The 26,808-nt window shown below is 46.8% G+C and overlaps 1 protein-coding gene across 7 annotated transcripts in view; it reads left to right on the forward strand.

The window, feature by feature from the left end:
- The window catches only part of LOC148436343 (cadherin EGF LAG seven-pass G-type receptor 2-like), a 383,494-nt gene that overhangs the window by 100,176 nt on the left and 256,510 nt on the right, over positions 1-26,808 (forward strand). For all 7 annotated transcript variants that reach the window (XM_088465025.1, XM_088465024.1, XM_088465023.1 and 4 more), the window contains exon 9: positions 10,355-10,480. In XM_088465025.1, coding sequence (XP_088321151.1) covers positions 10,355-10,480 — 126 coding nt within the window. The remainder of the gene's footprint in view (positions 1-10,354; positions 10,481-26,808) is intronic.

Genomic DNA, 26,808 nt, shown 5'->3' on the forward strand with positions numbered 1-26,808 from the left:
CCACGGCTGCCGCGCCACTGGCACCTCTGAAATGCTTGGGGCGTGGACAAGCCGCCCCATTGCCCCCCCCCCCCCCCTGTTCCAGCATCTATGCATAGAAGATAAGGAGAGCTTGGAGCAGAATAAAATGGATGAATAAACTAATAAATGTACTATATAAATCAACCTTCTAGTATTAAAGTGTTCCCCAATGTAGAACCTAAGAGGGGCGAATGGACGCCAGTGCTAGTCTGGTGGCCAGCAAGTCCAACTATGCCCCTGTAAGAGCCAAGAACAACCCCTTCCAGACATTGAGAGTTTTCTTTAATGCCAAGGGCAACATGCAATAGGGTCAAAGTTTTGAAAATGTGCGAGTATAGCGTTATATTCGCACATTTTTAGAACTCACTCTATGAAGTAAGGTGCAAGAAAATGCAAATTCACATGTTTCTCACACTCCAGCAACTCTCACTGCCGAAACTCGCATCCAGATGTTTTACCATGGAATGCATACATTTTAACTCTCACAATATTACTTAAAACTCGCAAAAAAATAGACTTGCTTCAGTCTAGCGAATATCAGTGAGATCTGTGCATGCTTCTGTGTGAAAAACTTAGAAAACTGTAAAATAAAAAACAACCTGGGGTCCAACCTCTAAAAGCACAACCAGCACCTGGCTTTTCTGAACCAGTCCTGGTTGTGAAAATCCGGGTGAAAACAAGACGTAGGTGTTCCCCATATGTCATCAACCATCAACAGGCTCAGTGAGCTGATCCTGGTTGTGGAAATATGTGGGAGAAAATGAGAAAGGGTCCCCAATTATTAATCACAACCAGCACCGTACTTTCTAGCGTGGGTGTAATGCCACAGCTGTGTGACCCGCTTCACGGGGATCCCCGGCCAAAGAGTCATCACCCCACGCTAGTCAGCCCAGGCTGGGATCCCTGGGGAGGTGGGGACCCACCCAATAAAAGGGGTTCCCCCCTCTCCAGGGCACCCCAGGCCTGGGCTGATAGTCCGACACCCATGGGCGGTGGGTGAAGGGTTGATTGTATGAAAAAAAGAATAAATAATGTTGTCCTTTACAGGAGAACTAAAGGTCCCAACAAACGTCCCCCGCATGCAGGTACTTGCAGAACCATAAGTACCATCATGTGGGGCATTAAGGTCCTGCTGGTACCTCCTAGTTCCCCTGAAAAATAAATATTTTAAAAAACCACAGGACACAGACACCGAAGGTTTTATTTTATTACACATGCACTCACTTATTCACTCACACTCGCACTACATACTTACCTTGTCCCTAGCGCCGGTCTGTCCCCTTGTTCAGAAAAAACAGATCCGGACCTGTAAAAAAAAAAAAAAAAACATACTCCCCTACCTCTTGGTACCGGTCCTCCTTGGTCTATGTAGGCACCCTTGGTCGTCCTAAAATAAAACCTAAAAAATACGTACCACCGAACATTCCATCCACTAAGGACCGTATTTTGCGAATGACTGCTCAGCTGCTGCATTTCCTATAAAATATGCATTGGCTTAATGTTCTTTGGTTGAGAGAGGGGAGCCTCTCTCAGCCAATGAGTGGTTCCCACCATTGACTTCAGTGGTGGGAACCGCTAGGTTACTAAAGTGTTAAGCCGCCATTCGCGAAGTACGGTCCTTAGAGGACGGTAATTATTTCCGGTGGTCTGCATTTTTTTCGTTTTTTTATTTTAAGAAAAACAAGGATAACTACATGGATCGAAGAGTTTGAGTGCAGGTGAGTGTATGAGTGAGTGCATGTGTAGTAAATAATAAAACCTTTGGTGTCTGTGTACTAGATTTTATTTTTTTTTATATTTCTTTCTACTTCAGCGTCCATGGAAGGTCCGCAGGAAACCTTGGGGTATAGGTGATGACGAAGACATCCGGCAACATGCAATTACATTTTTTCTCCCAGGATGCAACAAGGCCTCCCTCTATACCTCGCCCCCGGGCCGAAGGCTCCTCAGTTTCATTTGGTGCCTGGCCGGAGTCGGGTCACTGTATTGCAGTGGGGCTGTTACTAATAGCTATGAAAATTGAAAGTTTTTCTAAGTATGGTCAGCGTGAACAGTCCAGTGGAAGTTCGCACAGCTGCATCATCACCCCGTTGGTGCTGAGACGACGGTACTGATCCGTGCCTCTCGGCGGGCCTCAGGGGTCTTGGCTAGCAGGGACCCAGGAGGATTCCTAAACTGCGGCTGTACGTTAAGGGGTGCAGGTAAACGACACGCACTGCGGTGGAGCGCCGAGACGCAGTCTTTATCCTCCAGGGTTGGGGGACACCCTGGGGATAACAGCAAGTATGGCCATGCACTGAGTCCTGCGTCCACACTAAGCCACCTGGGACTTGGGACTGGAGTTTTCGGAACACTCCAGCATCCCAGGGCTTAAATGCTGGCCAGGGGAGACAGCCTTCCCTGTCTAACAGCCGGCTCCTCCCTGCTGCTGGACATGCCTTACCCGGGGGTCTGGCTTGATCTGTGACATCTTCCTGTTTCCGGCTCCGCCTCCCCATGAGTTCTTCGATGGTCATACTCCTGGCTGTGTGTTGCTGATCTCCACAGGCAGTGCGGAGTATGAGTCCCCCTACATACTTCTCCTCTGGTTGGTGGTCAGTGTATGTAGCACTTTTTGTCCTACTTGATGCTAAGGACCTCATTCAGAGTTGGTCGTTGCGGCCGAATATGCAAATGAAGCGCTCGCAAGTTGCGTCGTCAAGATGGGATCGTTAGCTGGACGAGCGAGGGGAGGATGCGGCCGTAAGACTAAAAATACGCCCCCTTCTCGTTCCCTTTACACGTCATCTCCGGGCATCTAAGGATTAATCGAGACCATCGGGAACCATCGGAGCTGCTCGTAGACCTTACGGGTTGACCATACCCTCTCTTAAGCACTACGATCAAGTCCGTGTAAAAACCTCCCATGTCACATGTGCCATGACACTACTTAGTTAATTATGCACTCCCATAAAACGCCGTTTGCATAGTCAGGCACGCCTGCGTTCGGATCTCCACTCCCCCGTTCACAAGCACCTTCCCCTGTTATAACCCACAAACGCCTCATCCTGTCACTCAAACTAACGACCTGGCCAAGTTGAAGGAGAGAGCAATTTCTGATCGTAATAGCTAGTTTGCGCACGCGCAGTTTAGCGAACATCGGTGGCGTACGACCGTGCGGCCGCAACGACCGACTCTGAATAAGGTCCTAAGTCTCTGTAGTTGATTTAAGGAAGTGCCATTAAGTGCAGGTATTATTGTTTTCTCCATTTGTTTGCGAATGTATGCTAGATCTGTCTGTTTTCTGTGCTAAAAACTATCATTCTTTTGTTGCTATCCCTGTACCTTTTCTGCTGTTCTGAAAAGGCCATAAGCACAGGTGTGGAGCGGGTGTGGCACAAGTTGCAGCTGAGATTCAGTCTCTGATTAAGTGATCCTCTTTACTACGTGTGGCAGTGAGAGTGATATAACTAATTTAACCCCTATTATACTGCTCTGTAAAAAATGTACAGCTGTGTTAGGGGCAGGGGAAATGGTCTCTGGGGAGTTATGATTCCGGTGTTACACTGCCCCAGGTTCTTCTGAGGCTTCGGCCATTCAGCAGGAGCTGCCATGGGAGTGCTTTGCAAAAGCACTAACAACCATTGCAGGGTGTTTAGCAGTCCCTCCTATGTGTCCACAGTTCAGTTTTCAACAACAGCACCTTTTGCCAGCACAAAACCTGCTGCAATCTAATACACCTTCACAGCTGTTGCCCCCTCAGTGGGTTAATACAGTTCCTGCTATATTGCAGGTTACGACTGAGATATGCCAGCAGTACGAACCTATCAGCAGACCAGCTAAAATGGTCTTGCTATCGTCGCAATCTACTGTATGGGATGATGATGATGATGTGTCATCTGATGATGGACTGCTTCTGGATGAGTCTGACTCTGAGCTACCTCCTCTGGAGGCGGAGGTCAAGTCTAATATATATATTCCAGGGCTAATACAATCTGTAAAAGCAGCTCTGATCATTTAGGAGGATGAGCCTCCTGCGCCTAAATCTAGACATGCATATTTCATGGAAGAAAAGGTGATTGAGGCTACATTCCCATTGTCTGACCAATTGGTGAATCACTTGGAGGTAGCTTGGAAAACGCCTGGAAAGCGATATCAACCGCAGAAGCATCTAGTCTCTGTTTACCCTTTTGCTGAGAATTATTTTTCCGAATGGGAGACTCCGCCGGTGGTGGATTCCCATATCACGCGCTTGTTAAGAAGCGCAACGCTTCCTATGCCTTCCGTGTCGTCACTGAAGGATGTTACAAATAGGAAGGTAGAGGTATGCCTTAAATCTATTTATTCCCTATCGGGGGCTGCGTGCAGACCAGCTATGGCCATTTGCTGGGTGGCTCGGGCCATGGAATGTTGGGCTAATAGCCTTGAAACATCCTTAGCCTCTAATGCTACCAGGGAACAGCTGAATCTGGTGGGAAATATCAGAGATTCGGCTACTTGTATAAATGAGGCAGCGTTGGATATTGGCCTACTAAATGCCAGGGTATCCTCGGCGGCCATTGCGGCTCGCCGTTCTCTGTGGCTCCGTTCTTGGAGAGCTGATGCAGAATCCAAGAAGGGTTTGGAATGTTTGCCTTATGACAGTAATATCTTGTTTGGCCCTGATTTGGGCAAGATTGTGAATACCTTGGCAGCTGCTAAGTCGGCTTGTCTGCCTTCTGCTCCAGCTTCTTCGGGGGTTCGGACCTATCGGGCCCCAGGAAAGGCTAGAACTCAGGGCCTGATTCAGAATCAGGACAGGTGCTGTTTTTTTTTTGTTGTGGCCTCCTGGCCGCTCGCATAGCTGTAGGTGACCACCCACAGCTATTGTGAGCGGCCAGGATGATGGTTGCCATGGTCAAGACCATCACGACCATTGGGCTTGCGACGAGACCCTTGTGATAGGGTCTCTCACTGACATCACTGGTGATGTCAGTGGGGCCGCCCACAAACGGCAGGCGTTCGCTTGGGAACGCCTCCGTTTGTGAAGCCACCCCTCGGCCACGCCTACAAAATGGGACGAGCTGTCGATCAACATTGACAGCCGCCCCTTTTGTAGTAAGTCCTGGAGCGAGTGCTTTTTGTGCTCGCTCTGGGGCTCGCGCGTGCGCACTGGGCCACCATCGACCCGCTTGCGAGTGCAATGCACTTGTGAGTGGGTCCGAATCAGGTCCTCAGTCCTTTTACAGGCCATCCACCACGAAGAAATCTGCAAGGCCTAAGAAACTTGATGACAAGCCCTACGCTTGACGGGACCGGCCTCCTCCTGTGGGACCCCAGGGTGGGAGGCCGACTTCTTCAGTTCGCCGATTGCTGGTGTCAAACTACCATGGATTCCTGGATGAAGGAAGTGTTCTCTCTGGGGTACAGCCTCTCCTTCCGCAGAAGGCCTCCCCATCAATTCTTTTGCACAGGGCTTCCGAAAAACACGGACAAGGCTTTGGCTATTCAACAGGTGGTACAATCCATGCTACAGGCAGGAGTCATTATATCGGTCCCGATTTCCTAAAAAGGAACAGGGTATTTTTCCAGCCTTTTTCTAGTCCAGAGGCCAAACTGTTCTTACAGTACTATTCTCAATCCTTGCAACTGCACCTCGGGTGTTTACAAAGGTCGAGGCGGTAATGGCAGACCATCTGCGGCTGCAGGGGATCCACCTGTTACCATACCTGGACTACCACTTGCTACTAGCAGGGTCCTCAGAGGTACTTCACCACCACCTGCAGCTAACGATATTTGTGCTCCAGTTACATGGGTGGTTGATAAATTGGAAAAAGTCCTCACTGATTCCGTCTCAAAGGATGCTCCATCTGGGAGCCCTGTTGGATTCACAACAGCAAAGGATTTTTCTGACAGCAGAAAAGATCTCCACTTTGCTGACGCGTGTACGCAGATGCCTTCAGAATTGCAGAGTGTCAGTCCACTCAGCAATGCAGTTACTGGGATCCATGGCCTCTGCAGCTTTTGATTCTCTCCAAGTGGGACGGATTTCTCCATCATATACAGACTCCAGCTCTCTCTGGAGGTACGCTAGTTGTTAACCTGGTGGCTACAGACTGCTCACCTCACCATAGGGCATCCCTTTTGGATCTCGGACTGGGTCCTTCTGACGACGGATGCCAGTCTTTGGGGTTGGGGCGCAGTGACGAGTCCACACTCCTTTCAGGGAAGGTGGACCACAGAGGAATCTGCACTTCCAATCAATATATTGGAACTGCGGGCAGTCTTCAGGGCTCTGCAGCAAGCCAGGCTGTTGTTTCACGGAAAACCTGTGCAAGTACAGTCAGACAATGCCACGATAGTGGCTTATTTAAACTGTCAAGGAGGAACTCGAAGTCAGACGGCAATGACAAAACTAGCAACGCATTCTGACATGGGTGGAAGGCCATCTACCAGCCATATTGGCGGTGTTCATTCCAGGAGTGCTGAATTGGGAAACGGACTTCCTCAGCCATCACGATGTGTATCCAAGGGAATGGTCTCTTCAACAAGAAGTGTTTCAACTCCTAGTGGACAGGTGGGGCCTTCCTGATGTGGACCTCATGGCCTTTCGACTAAATCACAAGCTGCTTCAGTACGGGTCCAGGGCAAGAGACGCCAGTGCTCTCTTGGTGGACACTCTGTCAGTAAAGTGGACTTTTCCAGTTTGTGTACTTGTTTCTTCCAATCTCCCTCCCTCCTCGAGTAATTCGGAAGTTCAAACAAGAGGGAGGTATGGTCCTGCTGGTGGCTCCAGCGTGGCCCCAACGTCCATGGTACTTAGAAGTTCGGAGTCTCTCCATCGACACTCCGTGGCTGCTCTTCCCAGATTTGAGTCGCCTGTCTTTGACGGTGTGGCTCTGGAGAAATCCCTCTTAAGGTCCAAAGCTTTCTCCAGCACTGTGGTTAACACCATGCAGAGAGCATGTACACCTGCTTCTGCTAGAATTTACCACAGGGTATGGCATACCTATTTTGAATGGTGTCGTCCAAAAAGTTATGACCCCCAGGTGTTTAGGATACCCAGAGTGTTGGCTTTCCTGCAAGCGGGTTTAGACATTGGTCTCCGCCTTGCTACACTGAAGGTCCATATCTCGGCCCTTTCAGTGTGGTTCCAGCGAAGGATTGCTTCTCTTCCTGACATCCGCACTTTTCTGCTCGGGGTCCTTCGTATCCAGCCTCCCTTTGTCCCTCCTGTAGCGCCTTGAGATTTGGCTGTTGTCCTTAAGGCTCTCCAGAGCCCTCCATTTGCACCGCTGGGCTCAGTGGATCTCAAATGGCTTACTGCCAAGACTGTTTTTCTTCTGGCCATTGCTTCCACCAGAAGAGTTTCTGATTTAAGGGCTCTCTCTTGTCGTTCCCCATTTCTAGTTTTTCTTAGGGACAGGGCAGTGCTTCGAACTCACACTGGGTTCCTTCCTAAGGTCGTCTCCACATTAATTAAGAAATTATTGTGCCAGCCTTTAAGTCCTCAGACCTCTCGGCAGGGGAGGCCTCATTGGAAGTGGTACGTGTCCTCAGGATTTATGTGTATCGTACCTGTTCTCTTCGGAAATCTGATTCCTTGTTTGTTCTTTATGGTTTTAACAAGAGAGGATGGCCAGCCAATAAACAAACTTTGGCTAGGTGGCTTCACATGACTATCTCTGAGGCTTACATTCATGAAGGCCTTCCAGTCCCGCCCCCTGTTACTGCTCATTCTACTCTGTCTATAGGCCCTTCGTGGGCAGCTAGTCGTGGTGCCTCGGCTGTACAGCTTTGTAAGGCGGCCACGTGGTCTTCTATCCAGACCTTTTTGATGTATTATGCCTTTGATACCTTTGCCACTCAGGATGCTTCCTTTGGGCGGTGGATTCTCCTTTCTGCACAGGAGTGTCCCCGTCCTTGAGAGTACTGCTTTGGGAATCCCCAAGATTTCCTGTGGACCTTCTATGGACCCTGAAGTAGAAAAGTAGAGATATGGTAAGAACTTACCATTGTTATCTCTTTTTCTACGAGGTCCATAGGGTCCACAGGGCGCCCGCCCTGATACACCTGTGCTTCAGATGGGCTTCACTCTGGTCACTGGTTTTCCGTCTCCTTTGGTGTGAGAATGTGATTCTAGTGTGTTCCAGACTTTCTTCTCTTTTTTTATCCTCCTCCGGCCTTTGGCTTGCTACGTAACTGTTGGATCCTGGGAGAACAAATTTAACTGCATGGTGCCCGGATGTCTTCATCATCACCTATACCCCAAGGTTTCCTGTGGACCCTATGGACTTCATAGAAAAAGAGATAACAAGGGTAAGTTCTTACCATATCTGTACTAATTAGAGGTACCAGTGGGCCCTTAATGCCGTGCATGCTAGTACTTGTGGTTCTCCAAGTACTAACATACGGGGGAAGCTTGTTGGAACCTCTAGTTCTCCTGTAAAGGACAATATTATTTATTCTTTTTTTCACACTATCAACCCAGCACACACTGCTCGGGGTGCCCAGGATAGCGCCGGGCTATCAGCACAGACCTGGGCTGCCCTGGAGAGGGGGAATGACTAGCATGGAGTGCTAATGCTTTGGCCAAAGGGGACCCCGTGAAGCGGGTCCCACGGCTGTTGCATTACACCCCCGCTAGAAAGAGTCTGGTGCTGAATATGGCTAATATGAGGGACCCCTACTCATTATTTCCCCCTGTATTTCCATAACAAGGACTGGCTCACTGAGCCTGGTGCTGGTTTATGAAAATTCAGGGGACCCCTACTTCTTTTTATCACCCTTATTTTCACAACCAGGACTTTCTCGGTAAGGCCCGGTGCTGGTTGCGCTTTAGCGGGGGACCCCACATCATTTTTTTAAATATTTTTCCACTTTTATAGATTTTTGTTTTTTTTAACCGAAGCATGCACGGATCACACTGATCTGTGCATGCTTCTGTGTAACTCGCACCTTGTAATGAAATGTGCATTACAAGGTGCGAGTTTACCTACAGTTTAACTTGCATGTGAGTCAAACGGAGTTCCTTAAGCTCACACAGCATTAGATTTGCGAGTTTAGGGACAAACTCGCACCTTCCTAATGTGCGAGATGGTGTTTGTCCTTCACTAAAAACCTGCACCCTATTACATTTAGTCCTGTAGCTCCATGCCACTACAGGTGAGAATCTAACTTTCTTCAATGAGAGAGGAAACTAAATCCTATTTGTTAATAGGCATTATGACCCTCACCTCATCGGGTGTATTTTTTTATTCCTATGGGACAAATGCAGAGTGGTAAAGAGGATTTATGATTAAAGCTTATAAGCCAATTAAGTATGAGGGCATCTCTTTTGTCGATTTCTTATACTGCATTTCAGATAACAAACAATAAAACCACAACAAAAAAAAACACAACACACCATAGCTGGTGGGAAGAAGGTCCAAATTTTATTTATCACTCCCATAAAGTTGGTGACCCAGGAAAAGCAATTGCAAATTTACTATTCCAATTTGGTCATCAGAGTGGGTAATCCTACCCACCCCTTCCTCTGGTGGGTAACTATGTACCCACCAAACTCAACAGACTGAGTTCTTCCAGTCCTACTGATCGTAATGTCAGAAACTCCTCCCTCACTAAAGTGGCGACGGTCCGAATTTGGGCCTAGGCCGTTAGTGGGGCAACAGTCGAGTTTGGGCTATGTCCCACCATCGGTCAGTTTGGGAGGAGCCTTCTCGATTTGTCATTGTCATTGGGGGCCATGAAACTACCTGCTGCACCACTGCACATACCAGCACAGGTGTCATACACCGACATAGGTATCCTCTGACTGTCATTAGGCAGGCCAATTCAGTAAGTGTGCCCAATGACTACACAGGCCTAGAGGACATATCATGCTCCCATCACATTGATAACGTGTACCATGATTATGCATAGTGTGCAATTGCATTACCCGGATGTCCAACTGCCAAAAGGAAAAAAATGTGTTAGGAGGGAGGGAGGGTGGGAAAAATGTCTTGAAAAGAGAAACTGCATTCCTGAGCTTTGTCTTTTGTTCTCCATGACTTATGTCCTCTCACCTCTCCGCCTTCTGGACCTCCCTTCTCTTGTGATTAGCTTTTAACCCTACAGTGTCTGACCCTTACAAAACTGTGCTTACAGTATCACCTACCTTTATGCACTGAAGGGGATTTAAAAGATTACCACAAAATTCCCCCCAATGCTACATTGCTTATCTGTGGATTGCTGCTTACATATTGTAGCAAGAGGAACATTTGGTTTTATTTAAGATGCACTGGTGATCCATTTTGTCACAGCTTTGTGTGCATTTCTTAATGTTTAAAAAGATGGCAGGAAAAAAAATAGTATAATCTTTATTGCAACTTTACAGGTTGTCCAGCCAAAAAGAACCAGTGTGAAGGAGAGAACTGCCAGCATGGAGGAACATGTGTAAACCGATGGGATGGATATTCATGCGAGTGTGCTTTGGGTTACGGAGGAAAAAACTGTGAGCTAGGTAAGACAGTTGAACACAACCTGCACATTTGTGTTTCCTTATTGTTTTATAAGCTCCAGTCAAACCTTCCATCTGGGTTCATTAACCATTACTTTAAGCACCCTCACATATTACCCCTCATTCTCATCAGTCACCTACAATTTATTCACTAACAAGCCACAAATATCTGTCATTGCTCTTTCTATACTGACATAAGAATAAGATCCACAGTTTTCTCTGTGGACTTGTATCTTTTTACTATTATTAAACCATTATTGCCTAATAGAAAAATATTTGATAGCTATGTTTAATTATACCTTTTATATACATGCCAGACATAAAAAAAGAAACCTCTACATAGCATGACTCCTCCATCCATTTAGTGTCTTTATCCTTCCTTTCAGATCAATGTGGCATGTATATGTGAAAGTGTAGTATCAATGTAGCATTTGTTGATTTACCAGTGTATTGCTCAATAGTTATGGTTGCATCTGTGCGGTCCCAGCACTGGTTCTCTGGAAGTGCAAGCAGAAATGTGGGATGTGAGGTTGTTCCACGGGAGCAGAGCCAGGCCTAGGCATAGGCATTCTAAGAAAATGCCTAGGACATTAGATTATAGGGGTCCCTCTCCTGGAATAGATGGACTCCCTCTTACACACACAGCAGCCGTAGAAACAGGACACAAGTCTTGGGTTCTCATACAAACTGGTCGGCGCCAGTCTTTATTGTGCCAAATGAATATAAACAAAACATAAACATAAGTCCTAGCCCGGCTGGGCACTAGCTACACAGCAGATTCCCTCTCTATAATAATGGTAGGGCCTATTGCCCTCACCATCAACAAAACACGTGCACAGTACTTACAAGGAAAGTAACCAAGTGTCTCTGAACTAGCTAGTCTGCCTGCTCTCCCAGGTGTGAGACACTCAGCCTTAAACAAACCCAGCTTATATTAGCCATTTCCAACTGCAAGCACTAATGAGCCTGTTACCAGGCTGAAAAGCCCAAATCCTGGAGTGGCCTGTGGATGGAGCCCTCCCTCACCTCACATCTACACCCCCAGGACCCAAACCGTCTTTTCTCTAAAGCTGACATTTCTAGCCTGTTTTTCCCAAACAGACTTCTCCTGGGGATTTCAGAACACTTATGACAGGAACCTAGGACACACATAGAAGCCATTCCACACTTCTCTGGTGCTTCTATCACTATATATATATATATATATATATATATATATATACATATATATATATATAATTTATATCATTACACAGTGGTCGAAGTGGGGCAGTATACAGCCACTTCCCGACCCCACTTAATTTTAGCCGCAGAAGAGAGCACAACCGTTGGCAGATATATCTGTTCATCGTACTGTGTGTACAGACGTCCAGCCGTTCGCCCTTACACTTGCTGCAGTGGCCATCGGGGAGGGAGTCGCTATGTGACGCCGGTCCAGCGAGGCCGCAGATGATGGTTGGTCAGTGTGTATGAACAACCATGATTTTCAGAAATATCTGTCAGCTGTGTACCCACTTTAAGATTGGTGGCGGGATTATCTTCTAGGGGCACCAGAAAAAATCTTGCCTAGGGCACCAAATTGGCTAGGGCCAGCCCTGCTTGGTAGGATTTGACAGGCTAGGCCGGGGACACTATAGCATGGAATACACAGTGCTGGGTCTGCCTGCCATAATTCACACCAGACATACATAGGGGGGAAATCAATTAGGCGCAATAACCCGTTTTTTCACGTGAAAACTTTTAACTTTTGGTTATCGCCCAATTCATTTGTAGGTGAAGTTTACACGTGATAATTCTCTATAGGATTTAATGCAAATATTATTTCACCACCTCCTGAGCAGGTGAAAAGTTGAGGAAAATCTCTATTTTAAGGTCAAAATATCAGGACTTGGTGCAGAACCACTGGGATACGCTACCTAATGATTAAATAGCCACTTAGGATTTTTTATTTATCTTAATTTGGCCAATAATTACATGTCATTTTTGGGGTGAAAATGTGCAAAATGCAGGAAAATTGGTTAATTGATGTGGGACAGGTATATGGAGGTGCTGTATGAATGGAACAGGTGTTTTTAAGATTGCAGGTGGGCATTAGAGGTTTTTTTTTTTAAAGTGGCTTAAAATGACACAAATATATACTTACAGGCATTTTTATGCATCCTTAATTTGAGCAGAGCATTTATTTTGAAAAAAAAAAAAACTTCAAACTTTTTCACTGTTTTAGAAAAATGCATATAACAGCCATTTGATACAATTTAAGAACCCCAAATACTTTTATTATGGACACAAATAGACTTCTAGACTGTTATCCAATAGTAGTTAGTCTCTTTTTGGGGTACAGATTTCCCCATTTTCACCTACACTTAACATGTGAAAAATCAGTAAGAATTATCAGATTTATTATTTATTTATTACCAGTTATTTATATAGTGCACACATATTCCGCAGTGCTTTACAGAGAATATTTTACCATTCACATCTGTCCCTGCCCCAGTGGAGCTTACAATCTACTGTATATTCCCTACCACATGCTCACACACATACTGTTATGGCTCTGTGGTAGCCAAGAGGAAAAGTCCTGCTCAGGCCTGTGGGCCTGTAAGGTGAGATGCGGCCTTTGGGCCGGTAGCAGCCTTTGGGCTGGATGAGGCCTCTGGGCCTGTAAGTTGAGATGTGGCCTTTGGGCCGGTAGCAGCATCTGGGCTGGATGATGCCCGTGGGCCTATTAGATGAGATGCAGCCTTGGGCCAACACACAGTCACTGAGTAAAGCTGCAGCCTCCAGGCTGAAGAACTTGGCTAGGAGATGCTGTGGTGCGCCAGTGTAGCCGGGATGACACAAGCGGTCGTACACAGGATTGCGTACTGAGGACGCCCAGGTGTGCTTAATGCCGCCGGGATGACACAAGTGGTTTGTACACAGAATGGCATACTCAGGACGCTAGGCTACGCACTCTGGACTCTGAGTGCGGCCTGTGCAGCCCGGATGACCCAGACGGCAGGTAGTGCAGATGCGGACCATGCCGCCTAGATGACACAAACGGCAGGAACAGTGGAGCTGGCTGGATTCTGGAACTCGACTGTGAACAGGAGACCAACAGAAACCGGAAACACGTGAAACGCTATCACCGGCCTGAAGTGAAGGGCTGGCTGGAATTTAACAAAAACAGGGCCCAACCAGAGCAAGCCTCCCCAATAGAGACTATTGAGCACCTGGGCTGTGCACAGACAAGAGAATCAATTAGTGTGCACCTGATACTACACACAGACAGGCAGTAATCAGCGCAGAGCCTCAGCAGCACCAAGACTGGAACTGCAAACAATATGCTGCTACCACAGATCCTAACAGGAGCAATGAGAAGACTTCAGCAAACACTTGCCTGGCACAGCACGGCAGCTTGTGACAGTACCCACCCCTTGACAAGGGGTTAAGGAACCCCTAGAGCCCAGTTTGTTCAGAAAGTTCTCAAAGAATCTTCTCTGCAAGGTGGGAGCATGCAAAGATCTTTCTAGAGTCCAGAATCTTCTCCACCACAAACTCTTGATGCCCCTGGACGAGCAATGGTGGAGGTCTGACTGGACGCCTAGAAGTGAACCTGGAGGAAAAGAACACTGGCTTAAGGAGAAAACAATGAAATGTGTTGTTGATCCTAAGAGTCTTTGGTAACTTCAGCCTGAAGGCTACGGGATTAATCTGGGCAATGATGTGAAATGGCCCGATGAATTTAAGCCCCAACTTCTGCGACCTCTGGCGCAAATTGATGTTCTTGGAAGACAGCCATACCAGATCACCGACTCTGAAATTACAAGGTCTCCGATGTTTGTCTGCCTGTGCCTTGGATTGCAATAAAACAGAGAGACGGAGGAAACCGTAAAAGCCGATGTCCTGGAAAGCATTGGGGCTTTAGAAAGACTGGTTCCATCTAGTCCAATCACCGACACAGGAGTAGATAATCACAGCGGAATAAGGCCCAGGGTTTGGAAGAATGACAAGTCCATAAAATTATCCGCCACATCACTGTCGACAAACGCTGGAACGGATACCTGTGTGCTGGGAAGACGAATTACTGCTTGGATAAGAACTGAGTTTTCCAGGCGGACAGATGCAAGGCCTAGATGAATCTTCCCAAGTTCACCTAGACCATGCCTTTTCCCGATTTCAAAGGGCATGCTTGTGCCATATGACCTTTACCTCCACAGTTAAAGACATAAACCCAATGACCGTCTCTTACGTTTCTCCTCAGTAGGCAGGCGAAACACTCCCAGCTGCATGGGTTCATCGGAGTTGGAGGGAGCTGTCCGTAATGGAGAATGAGGGGCTTGAGATGGTAACTTTTTCTCCAATTTGTTCTCCCGGAGCGGACGATCCACATGAATTACCAAGCTCATAAGGTTGTCCAGAGAACTTGGAGCAGGATACTGGATCAGGATATCCTTAATTTCTTCCAATAGACCCCAACGGAATGGACTACGCAAGGCCGGGTCGTTGCAACCTAAATCAATAGCCCACTTGCGGAACTCCGTGCAGTAGTCTTCCGCAGCTCTACTCTCCTGCTTCAGGGATCTGAGACTTGCCTATGCCAAGGCTGCCTTGTCGGAGTCATTGTAGAGTACCCGAAGAGCAGCAAAGAATGCATCCACGGTCAGCAGAGCCGCACTGGATGAGGGAAGCCTGAAGGCCCAAGTTTGGGGGTCGCCCTGAAGGAGAGAAATAATTATGCCAACTTGCTGGGTCTCAGAACCCGAGGATCTGGGTCGGAGCTTAAAGTAGAGCTTGCAGCTTTCATTAAAGTTCAAAAAATCTTTCCTGTTTCCAGAAAACCGGTCAGGTGAGTTCAATTTGGGTTCCACTATAGTGCAAGCAGTGGCACCATGAGTTTCCTCGACATGGAGTGACAACTCCTGCACTTTCTGTGTCAACAACTGAATTTGGCCAGCTAGGATCTGAGCCGGGTTTTGACTGGGGTCCATGATGAGACGTCAACCCGTGAGGGTATATAATGTTATGGCCGGTGATAATGTTATGGCTCAGTGTTAGCCAAGAGGAAAAATCCTGCTCAGCCTTGAGGGCTGGAATTCCCTGGCTGGATGCGGCCAGGTGATTGCCTGAAGGGCTGGAGGACGTGGCTCCAAATGTGGCTTAAGAGCCAATTAGTTGAGATGCGGTCTTTGGGCCGGCAGCAGCCTCTGGGCTGGATGAGGCCTGTGGGCCTATTAGACGAGATGTGGCCTTGGGCCGAGACACAGTCACTGAGTAAAGCTGCAGCCTCCAGGCTGAAGGATCTGGCTAGGAGAAGCTTTAGTGTGCCAGTATAGCCGGGATGACACAAGCGGTCGTACACTGGATTGCGCACTCAGGACGCCCAGGTGTGCTTAATGCCGCCGGGATGACACAAGTGGTTTGTACACAGAATGGCATACTCAGGACGCTAGGCTGCGCACTCTGGACTCTTGAGTGTGGCCTGTGCAGCCCGGATGACCCAGACGGCAGGTAGTGCAGATGCGGACCATGCCGCCTAGATGACACAAATGGCAGGAACAATGGAGCTGGCTGGATACTGGAACTCGACTGTGAACAGGAGACCAGCAGAAACCGGAAACACGTGAAACACTGTCACTTGCATGGAGTGAAGGGCTGGCTGGAATTTAACAAAAACGGCCCAACCCGAGCAAGCCTCCCTAATGAGAGACTATTGAGCACACGGGCTGACAGGAGAATCAATTATTGCACACCTGATACTGCACACCGACAGACGCTTGCCCGGCGTTCACCCCGCACAGCATTGGCAGGGCGGTGGCTTGTGTCCAATAGGACGCTTCCACTGCCGCTCCAGAACTGGGGCTGCAGCACTGACAACTGGGTCAGTGACTTCGGCCATGGACTTCTGACACTGGAGCCGGAGCTTCCAGGGGACAAGGTAAGACGGCTCCCTGCAGGCAGGTAGCCGCGGGTCGCAGCTGATTACCGCCGGTGCAGGAGACCACTGGCTGTACTGGCTAGTGGAGGCACCCGGTCTTCCATGCTGCCCACTAGACCACCAGTATCAATCATGAGGGTTGCTTTGGACTGGAACAGGCGTGGGAGGCTGAAGAGGATAGAATGTGTGAATAAACCTAGGTGGCTTGAGCCAGGACTTCCTCATATATTGCTGTGAGAAGGTAGAGGAGCTGCAGAGGATGATGGGTCCGAAGACGAGAACAAGAATGGAATGTCTTTATTAAAAACACTTTGGAATGAGAACTGGAGATGATAATACTAATAAATGAATGAGCAGAATCGGATTGGGGCTGATGATGCTGGATTGAGAACTGGATAGTTTTGAGACCGATAATGATGATTTCAAGAAATTGATGGATTTGAATCCGATGTTGAAGAATTGATTAACTGGATCAGTTGGAGTCCAATTTTGATGAATTGAGGAACCTAATTGATAAGGGTTCGATGTAGGAAGTATCAGATGAGACCGATGGTTGGAGGTATCGATTAGAACCGATTGTGGCTGGTAGAACATGTTTCAGTGGTAAAAACCAGACTGGTGTGCAAGATGGTATAGGAGACTTGTTTACCAGATATAGGAACTGGATATAATGGACTGGGGGCCTGATTCAGCAAGGATCACAGTTGCTAATATGTATCGCAGTTCGCGTGCACAAACTAGCTATTGCGATCGGGACTGCGATCGCAAAGGCTACGCAGACCTCTCGCAGAGTGATTGACAGGAGGCACCATTTGAGGGGGATGACAGGGGGGTGGTTGGGGAAACGCAGGTATGCTAGTGCGTTTGCACACCATTGCAGGGACGTGCATAAATTAGCCACTGTGATGCCTTGTGCGGTCTCATGACTTGCGTGGAAATTGGCAATTTCTGATTTAAGATCTGGGCTTGTGCAAGTGTGCGTATGGGTTCGATGTTAACGATTATTTTGCTATGTTGCTAAAGTACTGATGTGAGTAAGGGGAAATGGGTGTCCTTATGTTAGAACGCAATCGCAATGCAATCATTTGCATATCACTGCTGATATTAGCAACTGCGTTGCGTGCGTATTAGGAGAATAGTGAGCCTTGCTGAATCAGGCCTTGGGACTGTTCAGATACAGAGTATCTGGGAGCTCAGCACTGAGTTGTAACTTCACCAAGAAATGACGTTGTACTGACAACAGAGGCCAGTCTGGAAAGCAAATTTATAGGGGCAGCACAGACAGACCTCAGCACCTGAGTGGACCTCTGTTCTATCCTGGACAGGCATCAGAGTGGTAAGAAAGTGGTTTTAATAGTCCAGAGCATTACAAACCAGGGTATTACAGTGCAACAGGGAGCTGCTTAATAGCAGTTGCAGCCATTAACCATGGGGTCTGGCCAGACGGGGGAAGTGACGCTCCTTGTTAACCTCCACCAACCCTGGGGCGCACTCTTCTCACAGAGACAGCAAGCCCCAGGCAGGATCCTCCCCTCTGAACGCTGAGCAGCCATTTTACCCAGCCTGCATCAGATCAGCATGGGGAGAGAAGGGCTCCTGTCTCCTTTTTATCCTGCTCCCTGCAGCCTGGCTATGTATATTTAACTCCTTCCTGCTTATACAGCTGGATTGTTGAGTAATATTGTCCATATTTTTAAGCACTTTAGTGGTCTATGTGCATGTGAGTATGTCTACTCTGTATCTGTGTGCTTCCTGTTACATCTGGTCACTTGGGAGACATCCCTGGCAGTTGGTGAGTATAGTTCTCAGTATATTTATACTTAGCACTTTAGACCATTTTTGCTATTTCCCTTTTCCCTTTGTCATTTGGGTGTGTGGGCATTTCTACAACAATAATAATGTCCAGAAATAAGACTCCCAAGAAGGTCGGTGCTTCAGTGATGCACACCTGTAAAAGATGTGTTATCGTCATCTCTCCTCAGGACCTGGAGTGCGATGGCCTTTGCGTCAGTTGCTTTATGGCCCTGCAACAGGCGATCTCTGCCGCTGAATCCAGTCAGAAACCGGCTTGAGCGTCAAAATTAACACAGGTAATTTTGCAGTTTGTAGTTCCAGTTCCCCCTGTCCCTATCGCGGTGCCTCAACTTACTATGGCAGAGCCACTGTGGAGCCACTCAGGTGTCCGCATTTTTTCATCAAATCCTGGCTAAAGATAGGGCTGCACGCCAGAGTTAGACTCCTCTCTCTTTGGGACTCGGAAGTATCCTCAGATGGGGAAACGAGTGCCTCTGTTACCAGTAGATGTAGAGGCTCTTATTAGAGCAGTAAAGGCTATTCTTGTTGAGGACGCCGAGCAAGTTCCTTGATTCAAAGCACCTGTCTTTAAAAGACAAAAGAAGACCATAATGGAATTAACAGCAGCTAGAGGATCTTCTAGCGGAGGCATGGTCTCACCCCAATAGATGCTTTCAAGTGTCCAAGCCCATTGCTATCTTTTACCCTCTCCCAACGGTGGACATGTCTCCTTCCCCTTGTGGATGCTTATATTACTCGTCTTATCAACACTGCATCTCTCAAGGATCCCACGGATAGGAAGTTAGAACATTTTCTGAAATCCATTTATAATAATGAATAATGCGATTACTCTGGCTCGTCCTGCCCTGGCATCGGCATGGGTGGCTAAAGCTATTGGCCGCTGGACTAATGCTTTAGAGGGTTTCCTCACCTCGGTCTTTCGCAGGGGTCACCTGGTGTCTTTGGTGGGACATGTTAGGGAGGCAGCTACCTAGCTCTCCGAAGCAGTCATTGACTCAGGGATTTTAACATCTATAGTGTTCCTTTCCTCAATTGCAGCAAGAAGAGCACTCTGGTTGTGCACATGGAGAACTGACTCAGAATCTAAGAAGGCGCTGGAAGCCCTTTCTTATTCCGGAGACATAATGTTCGATCCAGAATTGGACAACATAGTGGCCACTCTGGCAGCATCTAAGTCCGCTTTCTTACCGTCAGTTGCCAGTCCCAGAGCTAGGACTTCAGTCATTCGTTGCTTTCATCCGCAGAGAAAAGCCAGAGGTCAGCCATTTCCTAGAAGCCAGGGTTCGGTCACCAAGAATTTTAAGCCCCGAGGTAAGCAACACTGGCCCACCAAACGTCCAGCTGCCAAGCCAGCGGACAAGCCTGCAGCATGATTGAGCGGGCCTCCTCCTTGGAAACCTCGGGGTGGGAGGCCGGCTTCTTCTCTTTTTGGCAATGTGGATGTAAATCACGACAGACGCTTGGGTAAGAGGCATTGTATCTCAAGGCTACGCTCTTACATTTCGGCAGCGTCTGCTATCCCGGTACTCTTCCACTGGTGTTCCCCTATCTCAAAAAGGGTTAAGCTTTTATGCCAATCTGTTTCTGGTACAGAAGCTGGACAGCTCATTTTGTCCCATTCTTAATTTGAAGCATCTAAACAAGTTCCTCTGGATTCCCAAGTCCCACGTGGAGTCCCTGTGGTACATCATTCTAGCCCTGGAGCCGGGGGATTTTATGGCGTCGTTGGATATCCAGGATGCCATGCAGTACAAACTAGCCACTATCACTTTCAAGCGTTACCCTCTGGCCTTTCCATGGCCCCTCGTGTGTTCATGAAGGCCGTAGCGGTAATGGCAGCACATCATCACTGCAAGGGTGTCAGAATCTTACCCTACCTGAACGACTTGCTTCTCCTTGCCCAGTCTCCGACTGTTCTCAGAGATCACATCCATCTGACAGTGGATCTTCCACAGTCACCTTAATGGATAACCAATTGGCCAAAATCCACGTTAATTCCGTCCCAGGAGATGCTCCACTTGGGAGCCTTGTTTGATTCCAGAGCTTACAAAAAAAGAGAAGAAAAGGGTATTGTCTCTTTGTTGGGGCACATGGAGGATAATTATATATAAAATATAACTTTTATTAAATAAATTATTTTAAAAAGTTTTCCGCCTTATTAGTGAAATATTCCAAGAAAAAATATAATAAAAACATTGAATCAAACGTGTGTCATCAATTAATATTAAATTATTAATAATTCATTTGTCTCTGTGTCCCTTTCGGTTATGTTTCTGAGTGAAGATTCTATTAAATGTTGTTGTCTCCAGTGTCATTAATCATAACATATATTTATACAGTTGAAATCAATTAGCCCTGCATGTACTACCCACAATTGTAGTTAGATATACTGTGTTGAAACTAAACCAAGATATTAATTCCATTGGTGATATTATGCTGCCATCTATTGATTATGGTATGCCATTACACCTTTAGTTGTTAAATGTAGAAAAGAAACCAGGTTGATTTAATGGGTGCTATATTATGCACAATGTCCTCTAAGAGGGCCACCTATTTGTATTCATGGAATATTGTCACATGGGAACATGTATCCAGTTCCTGATACAAATCTTAGTGTCCCCTATTGGGTTAAGAAATGAACAATCAACTGCAGTAATCATATCAATTAATAGGTTTGATAGTCTCTAAGAAGTGTTGATAACATATCAATCAAAAAGCATTAACATTTGTGCTAAATGGTGTACATCACATATTAAACTTCAATTTATATGGTATGTTATACCTCTATTGTGGTGTGTCCCATAAGGGTTATAAAGGTTATATTTATATTATATTAACTCCTCTTATGTGGCTGCAAAATACATTAATGAGTTATAATGCTAATTCAAATTATATATAAACTATCAGTGATTCGAAGAAAGCTATAATAATAACTAGTATATAACATAATTAGCTTGATTAATAAGGGTTGTATCTTACAGCTCCCCCTATTGGGTTCTATTGAATTGCATCACATTTAGCTGGTTGAAATTACTTATTACAGCTCCCCCTATTGGATTACATCACACTTTGCTGATAGAATTGATTTTATTACAGCTCCCCTATTGGATTGCATCATATTTTACTGATAGAAATTTTATAATATTTAAACTAATTAATATGCGCACATCTTAGTGCCCTAGTTGATATTATTGCTTAACCCAAATATAAGGATTCCCTTGTATAGCTATAGGGTTTATTTGTGCAGTATGTTACTATGTTTGGTTTGTGCTCAGAATGTGGCACTCCCTGTTGGTTTTAATTATACCTAATACAATACAGTGCTATTGTTATAGCTCCCTCTATAGGGCTGCAAAATTGGTTTAATAAACTGTTACTCTCTCAGACTAACATTACTGAGTGTATAATGTGGGTTCCTCATGCCCAGCTGCAAGGTTTAATCACAAGTAGTAGTATTGGAGTAGATTATGGTCATTGTCCATCTGCACTGTGAAGCGCCGTCCAATGAGTTCTGAAGTATTTGACTGAATATGAGCATATAATATAGCCCAAAACACTTCAGAATTCATTCTGCTGCTTTTGTCAGCAGTCACATCATCAATAAATACAAGGGAACCAGTTCCATTGGCAGCCATACATGCCCACGCCATGACACTACCGCCACCATGCTTCACTGATGAGGATCATGAGCAGTTCCTTTCCTTCTCTTCTCTTCCCATCACTCTGGTACAAGTTGATCTTTGTCTCATCTGTCCATAGGATGTTGTTCCAGAACTGTAATGGCTTTTTTACATGTTTGGCAAACTCTAATCTGGTCTTCCTGTTTTTGTGGCTCACCAATGGTTTGCATCTTGTGGTGAACCCTCTATATTCACTCTTGTGAAGTTTTTTCTTGATTGTTGATTTTGACACATATACACCTACCCCCTGGAGAGTGTTCTTGATTTGGCCAACTGTTGTGAAGGGGTTTTTCTTCACCAGGGAAATAATTCTTTTGTCATCCACCACAGTTGTTTTCCGTGGTCTTCCGGGTCTTTTGGTGTTGCTGAGCTCTCCGGTGCGTTCTTTCTTTTTAAGAATGTTCCAAACAGTTGATTTGGCCACACCTAATGTTTTTGCTATCTCTCTGATGGGTTTGTTTTGATTTTTCAGCCTAATGATGGCTTGGTTCACTGATAGTGACAGCTCTTTGGATCTCATATTGAGAGTCGACAGCAACTGATTCCAAATGCAAATGTCACACCTAGAATCAACTCCAGACCTTTTACCGGCTTAATTGATAATGAAATAATGAGGGAATAGCTCACACCTGTCCATGAAATAGCTTTTGAGTTGATAGTCCCATTACTTTTGGTCCCTTAAAAAGTGGGAGGCACATATTGAAACTGTTGTAATTCCTACACCGTTCACCCGATTTGGATGTAATTACCCTCAAATTAAATCTGAAAGTCTGCAGTTAAAGCACATCTTGTTTGTTTCATTTCAAAACCATTGTGGTGGTAAATAGAGGCCAAAATCTGAAAATTCTGTCAATGTCCCAATATTTATGGACCTGACTGTAAATATATGTTATGATTAATGACACTGGAGACAACAACATTTAGTAGAATCTTCACTCAGAAACATAACCGAAAGGGACACAGAGACAAATGAATTATTAATAATTTAATATCAATTAATGACACACGTTTGTTTCAATGTTTTTATTATATTTTTTCTTGGAATATTTCACTAATAAGGCGGAAACTTTTTAAAATAATTTATTTATTAAAAGTTATATTTTATATATAATTAAACTCTATGTGCTCCAACAAAGAGACAATAACCTTTTTTTCTCTTTTTTGTAAACTCCTTTTTATTGTCCTTGGCAGCACCCCCATAGAATGATTTCATATGTCCCACAAATTGTCTAATTGGGGCCATTACACAAGTACTGTATATATATTTTTCTTAAACCTAAACCTAGTGCAGAAGTGCTTCCCCAGCCCCCTACCCCTAGTTTAATAATTGATTCCAGAGCTCAAAGAGCCTTCCCCTCTCCGGACAAGATCTTGACCTTACAAACCAGAATCCGCACCTTTCTTGGCCAGTGTCTGTTGTCCATATGGTGTCTGTGCATGCAGATTCTGGGGTCTCTGGTCTCAACATTCAACATGGTGGAGTATGATTAGTTTTACTCCCGGGCCTCTTCAAGGAGTCATTCTAAAGTGATGGAGCAAGTCTCGTCCGAACCCCAAGGCAAAGACTCTCATTCTACCCCGGGAAGAGCGTCTTTCCCTACTGTGGTGGCTCCAGAGCTCACATCTGGACAGGGGCCGCCTCTTTTGGATCCAGGACTGTGTCTTACTCATCACAGATGCAAGCCTTCGAAGGTGGGGAGCAGTAACCTGTCATCTAAAGTTTCATGGTCGTTGGACACATCAAGAGAGCCAGCTCTCCAGCAGCATAATGGGACTTCATGCTGTATACAGAGCTCTGTGTCAGGCATAGCACCTCATTCAACGATGTCCGGTAAAGGTACATTCTGACAATGCAACCGCTGTGGCTTACATAAACCACCAGTGCGGTTCTCACAGTCAAGGAAGAAGTCAGCTGCATTCTCCGTTGGGCAGAGCAGAGCATCATCTTCCAGCACTGTCTGCAGTCTCCATCCCGGGTTCTAGAATTGGGAAGCAGGCTTCCTAAGCCATCAGGATGGTCATGCAGGCGAATGGGCACTGCATCCAGACATCTTCCAACTGCTAGACTTGATGGCGTCTCATCACAATCTTCAACTACCGAGATACTGCTCTCGCACCTGGAATCCAGAAGCTCTCCTGGTAGATGCCCTGGTGGTTCATTGGAGCTTCCCTCTGATTTACATTTTCCCTCTGTCGACGATTCCTCAGGTTCTCTGCAAGTTCAAACTGGAGGGAGGCACGATGATCCTGGTGGTGCCGGATTGGACTCGGCGGGTTTGGTACACAGATCTGCTGGGTCGCTCCATAGTTGCACCACTGCGTCTTCCTTTGTGGCCGGATCTTCTTGTCTCAGGGTACATGTTCATATGGATCTGACCCATCTTGCTTTGACAGGGTGGCTCTTAAGACAACCATCTTAAGAGCGAAGGGATTCTCTAGGAGGGTCATTCAGACCATGCTACAGGCTAAGAAGCCTTCTTCGGCACGTATTTATCTTCGTGTTTGGCGTACCTACTTTGCTGGTGTGTCAGTAGGGGTTTTAACCCCAGATCTTTCTGCCTATCGCACATTCTTTCTTTTCTGCAGGCAGGTTTGTATTTGGGCCTCCGGCTCTCATCCTTGAAGGTCCAGGTTTCGTTCATGCAGTTGAATGTCTGTTCTCTTCCAAAGGCAGATAGCGTTGCTCCCGGACGTGCAAACCTTTTTCCAGGGAGTTCTCCACGTTCAGCCACCATTTGTGTCTAATGTGTCTTCCTATTACCGGTCGCTGGTACTCCAAATTCTCCAGTCGGCTCCCTTTTAACCAATACACACAGTTGATTTACACTGGCTCACATGGAAAATGGAGGGTGTCTGATTTGAGAGCACTATCATGTCGCTCCCTGTTCCTTATCTTCCAGTCAGACAGGGCTGTGGTGCGGACTCGCCTGGACTCATTTCCCAAGGTGGTGTCACGCTTCCACATTAACCAAGAAATTGTGGTACCTGCTTTCCAGACTTCGGATTCTTCCCAACTGGAAGCTTCCTTGGATGTGTTGATGGCTCTCCAGCTTTGTCAAAAGGACCAGCGATATTCACAAGTCTGATTCTCTATACGTCTTATATCACGTTCACAAGAGGGGCTGGCTGGCTTCTAAGCAGACCTTGGCATGCTGGCTCCTTTTCACCATTTGCCAGGCTTGGTCCTTGGCTAACCTGCTTACACCTTGCCCTGGTGATGGCCCATTCAACCCTGTGGGGCTTCTACAGAACAGCTCTGCAAAGCTGCCACATGATTGTCTGCTCATACCTCATCCGCTTTTACGCCTTTGATACTTTTGCATCCACAGACGCCAGCTTTGGGCGTTCTGTGCTCACTGCGTCTCAGGAGCGTCCTCGCCCATAGGGGGACAGCTTTGGAATGTCGCAGTGTCATCCCTGTGTCCCCTAGTGGAGGAAGAAGAAATAAAGGAGACTTATGTTGCTTACCTGTTAAGTCTCTTTCTTCGAATCCATGAGAGCGGTCTGCCCTAGACAGGTACAAACGCACAGCCGCCAACGGCAGCTGTGTGTTTGCTATAGCAGCCAGCCAATGAGAGTCAGACACTCTCATTGGCTGCTGCGTCGTCCACGGAGGGAGCCAGCTGGAGCTCCATCTTCCGGCTTCCCCTGCAGCGGGTTATGGGAGAGACGTCATGACGTCTCTCCCATCCCATAGTGCAGAGCGAGAGCAGGCCCGGAGGAGTGGACAGCGGTGGTCGTCGGCAGGAGCGGGGATCAGGTAAGTAGTTTTTTTTCTGTGTGTGTGTAAGCCTGGCAAGGGGGGGTGGCACTATATAGGGGGTGGCCGCTACTGGGTGCACTTTATTGGAGGGGGGGTGGCTGCTACTGGGGGCACTGTAGAGAGGGGACTACTACTGGAGGCACTGCATAGGGGGACTACTACTGGGGGCACTGCAGCATAGGGGAGATTACTACTGGGGGAACTATATAGGGGGGACTACTACTGGGGGCAATGCAGCATAAGGGGGATTACTACTAGGGGCAATGCAGCATAGGGGGGATTACTACTGGGGGCAATGCATATGAGGGACTACTACTGGGGGCACTGTATAGGGGGGTGGCCGCTACTGGGGGCACTGTATAGGGGTGGCTACTACTGGGGGCACTGCATAGGAGGACTACTACTGGGGGCACTGCATAGGGGGCACTACTACTGGGGGCACTGCATCGGGGGGACTACTACTGGGGGCACTACCTGAAATTATGAGGGGAGGGGGCGCCAGTCCATTACACTGCCAGGGGCGCTCGGATCCCTAGATACACCCCTGCTCTCATTTCAGGTTTCCCTCTCCCCAAATAATTTTTGACCCCTAGACATCTTAGGTCAAAGTATTGTCTCCTCGTCACTCCCATTTTGAATACCCTGAAGATGTGGGATGCCAAAATTCTGACCCAATTTGACTTGGCTTTGCCTACTAGAAATCTCTCCCTTAAGGCCTTTGATAAATTGCTCCCTCACCTCCAGGCTTCATACTGGCTTCATATTATGACCTTACAACCGTGGCTGATGTGTCCCCCTTGCTTCTTATCTCCCTTTTCCTGACCTCTGCACCAAATTTGGCTTAAAGCCTTCCGTCTAGCTTCAATATTTTAAAATCAGACATTGGGTGCAGACTACAAGCACCAGACTTTTTTTGTATACCTAATACCCAGATCCTGAGCAGGCTAACCACTTCCACCCCCTGAAGCGCAATCTCCTCCTGTTACTGCCTTCTGTCCCTCTCAACCCGTCAGGTAAATCCCCTATCCACCTACAATGCGAAAAGGAACTTCAACTAACATATACTCCAAAATAATGGGAATACATTAATCTTTCTTTCTTTACTATGTCACGGTTTACTAACTATACTAAAATGCATGCATTTTTACCTACTAAA

The sequence above is a fragment of the Taudactylus pleione genome, unplaced genomic scaffold (assembly GCF_031769625.1).
Source record: "Taudactylus pleione unplaced genomic scaffold, aTauple2 ptg001800l, whole genome shotgun sequence".
NCBI classification, from domain to species: Eukaryota; Metazoa; Chordata; class Amphibia; order Anura; family Myobatrachidae; genus Taudactylus; species Taudactylus pleione.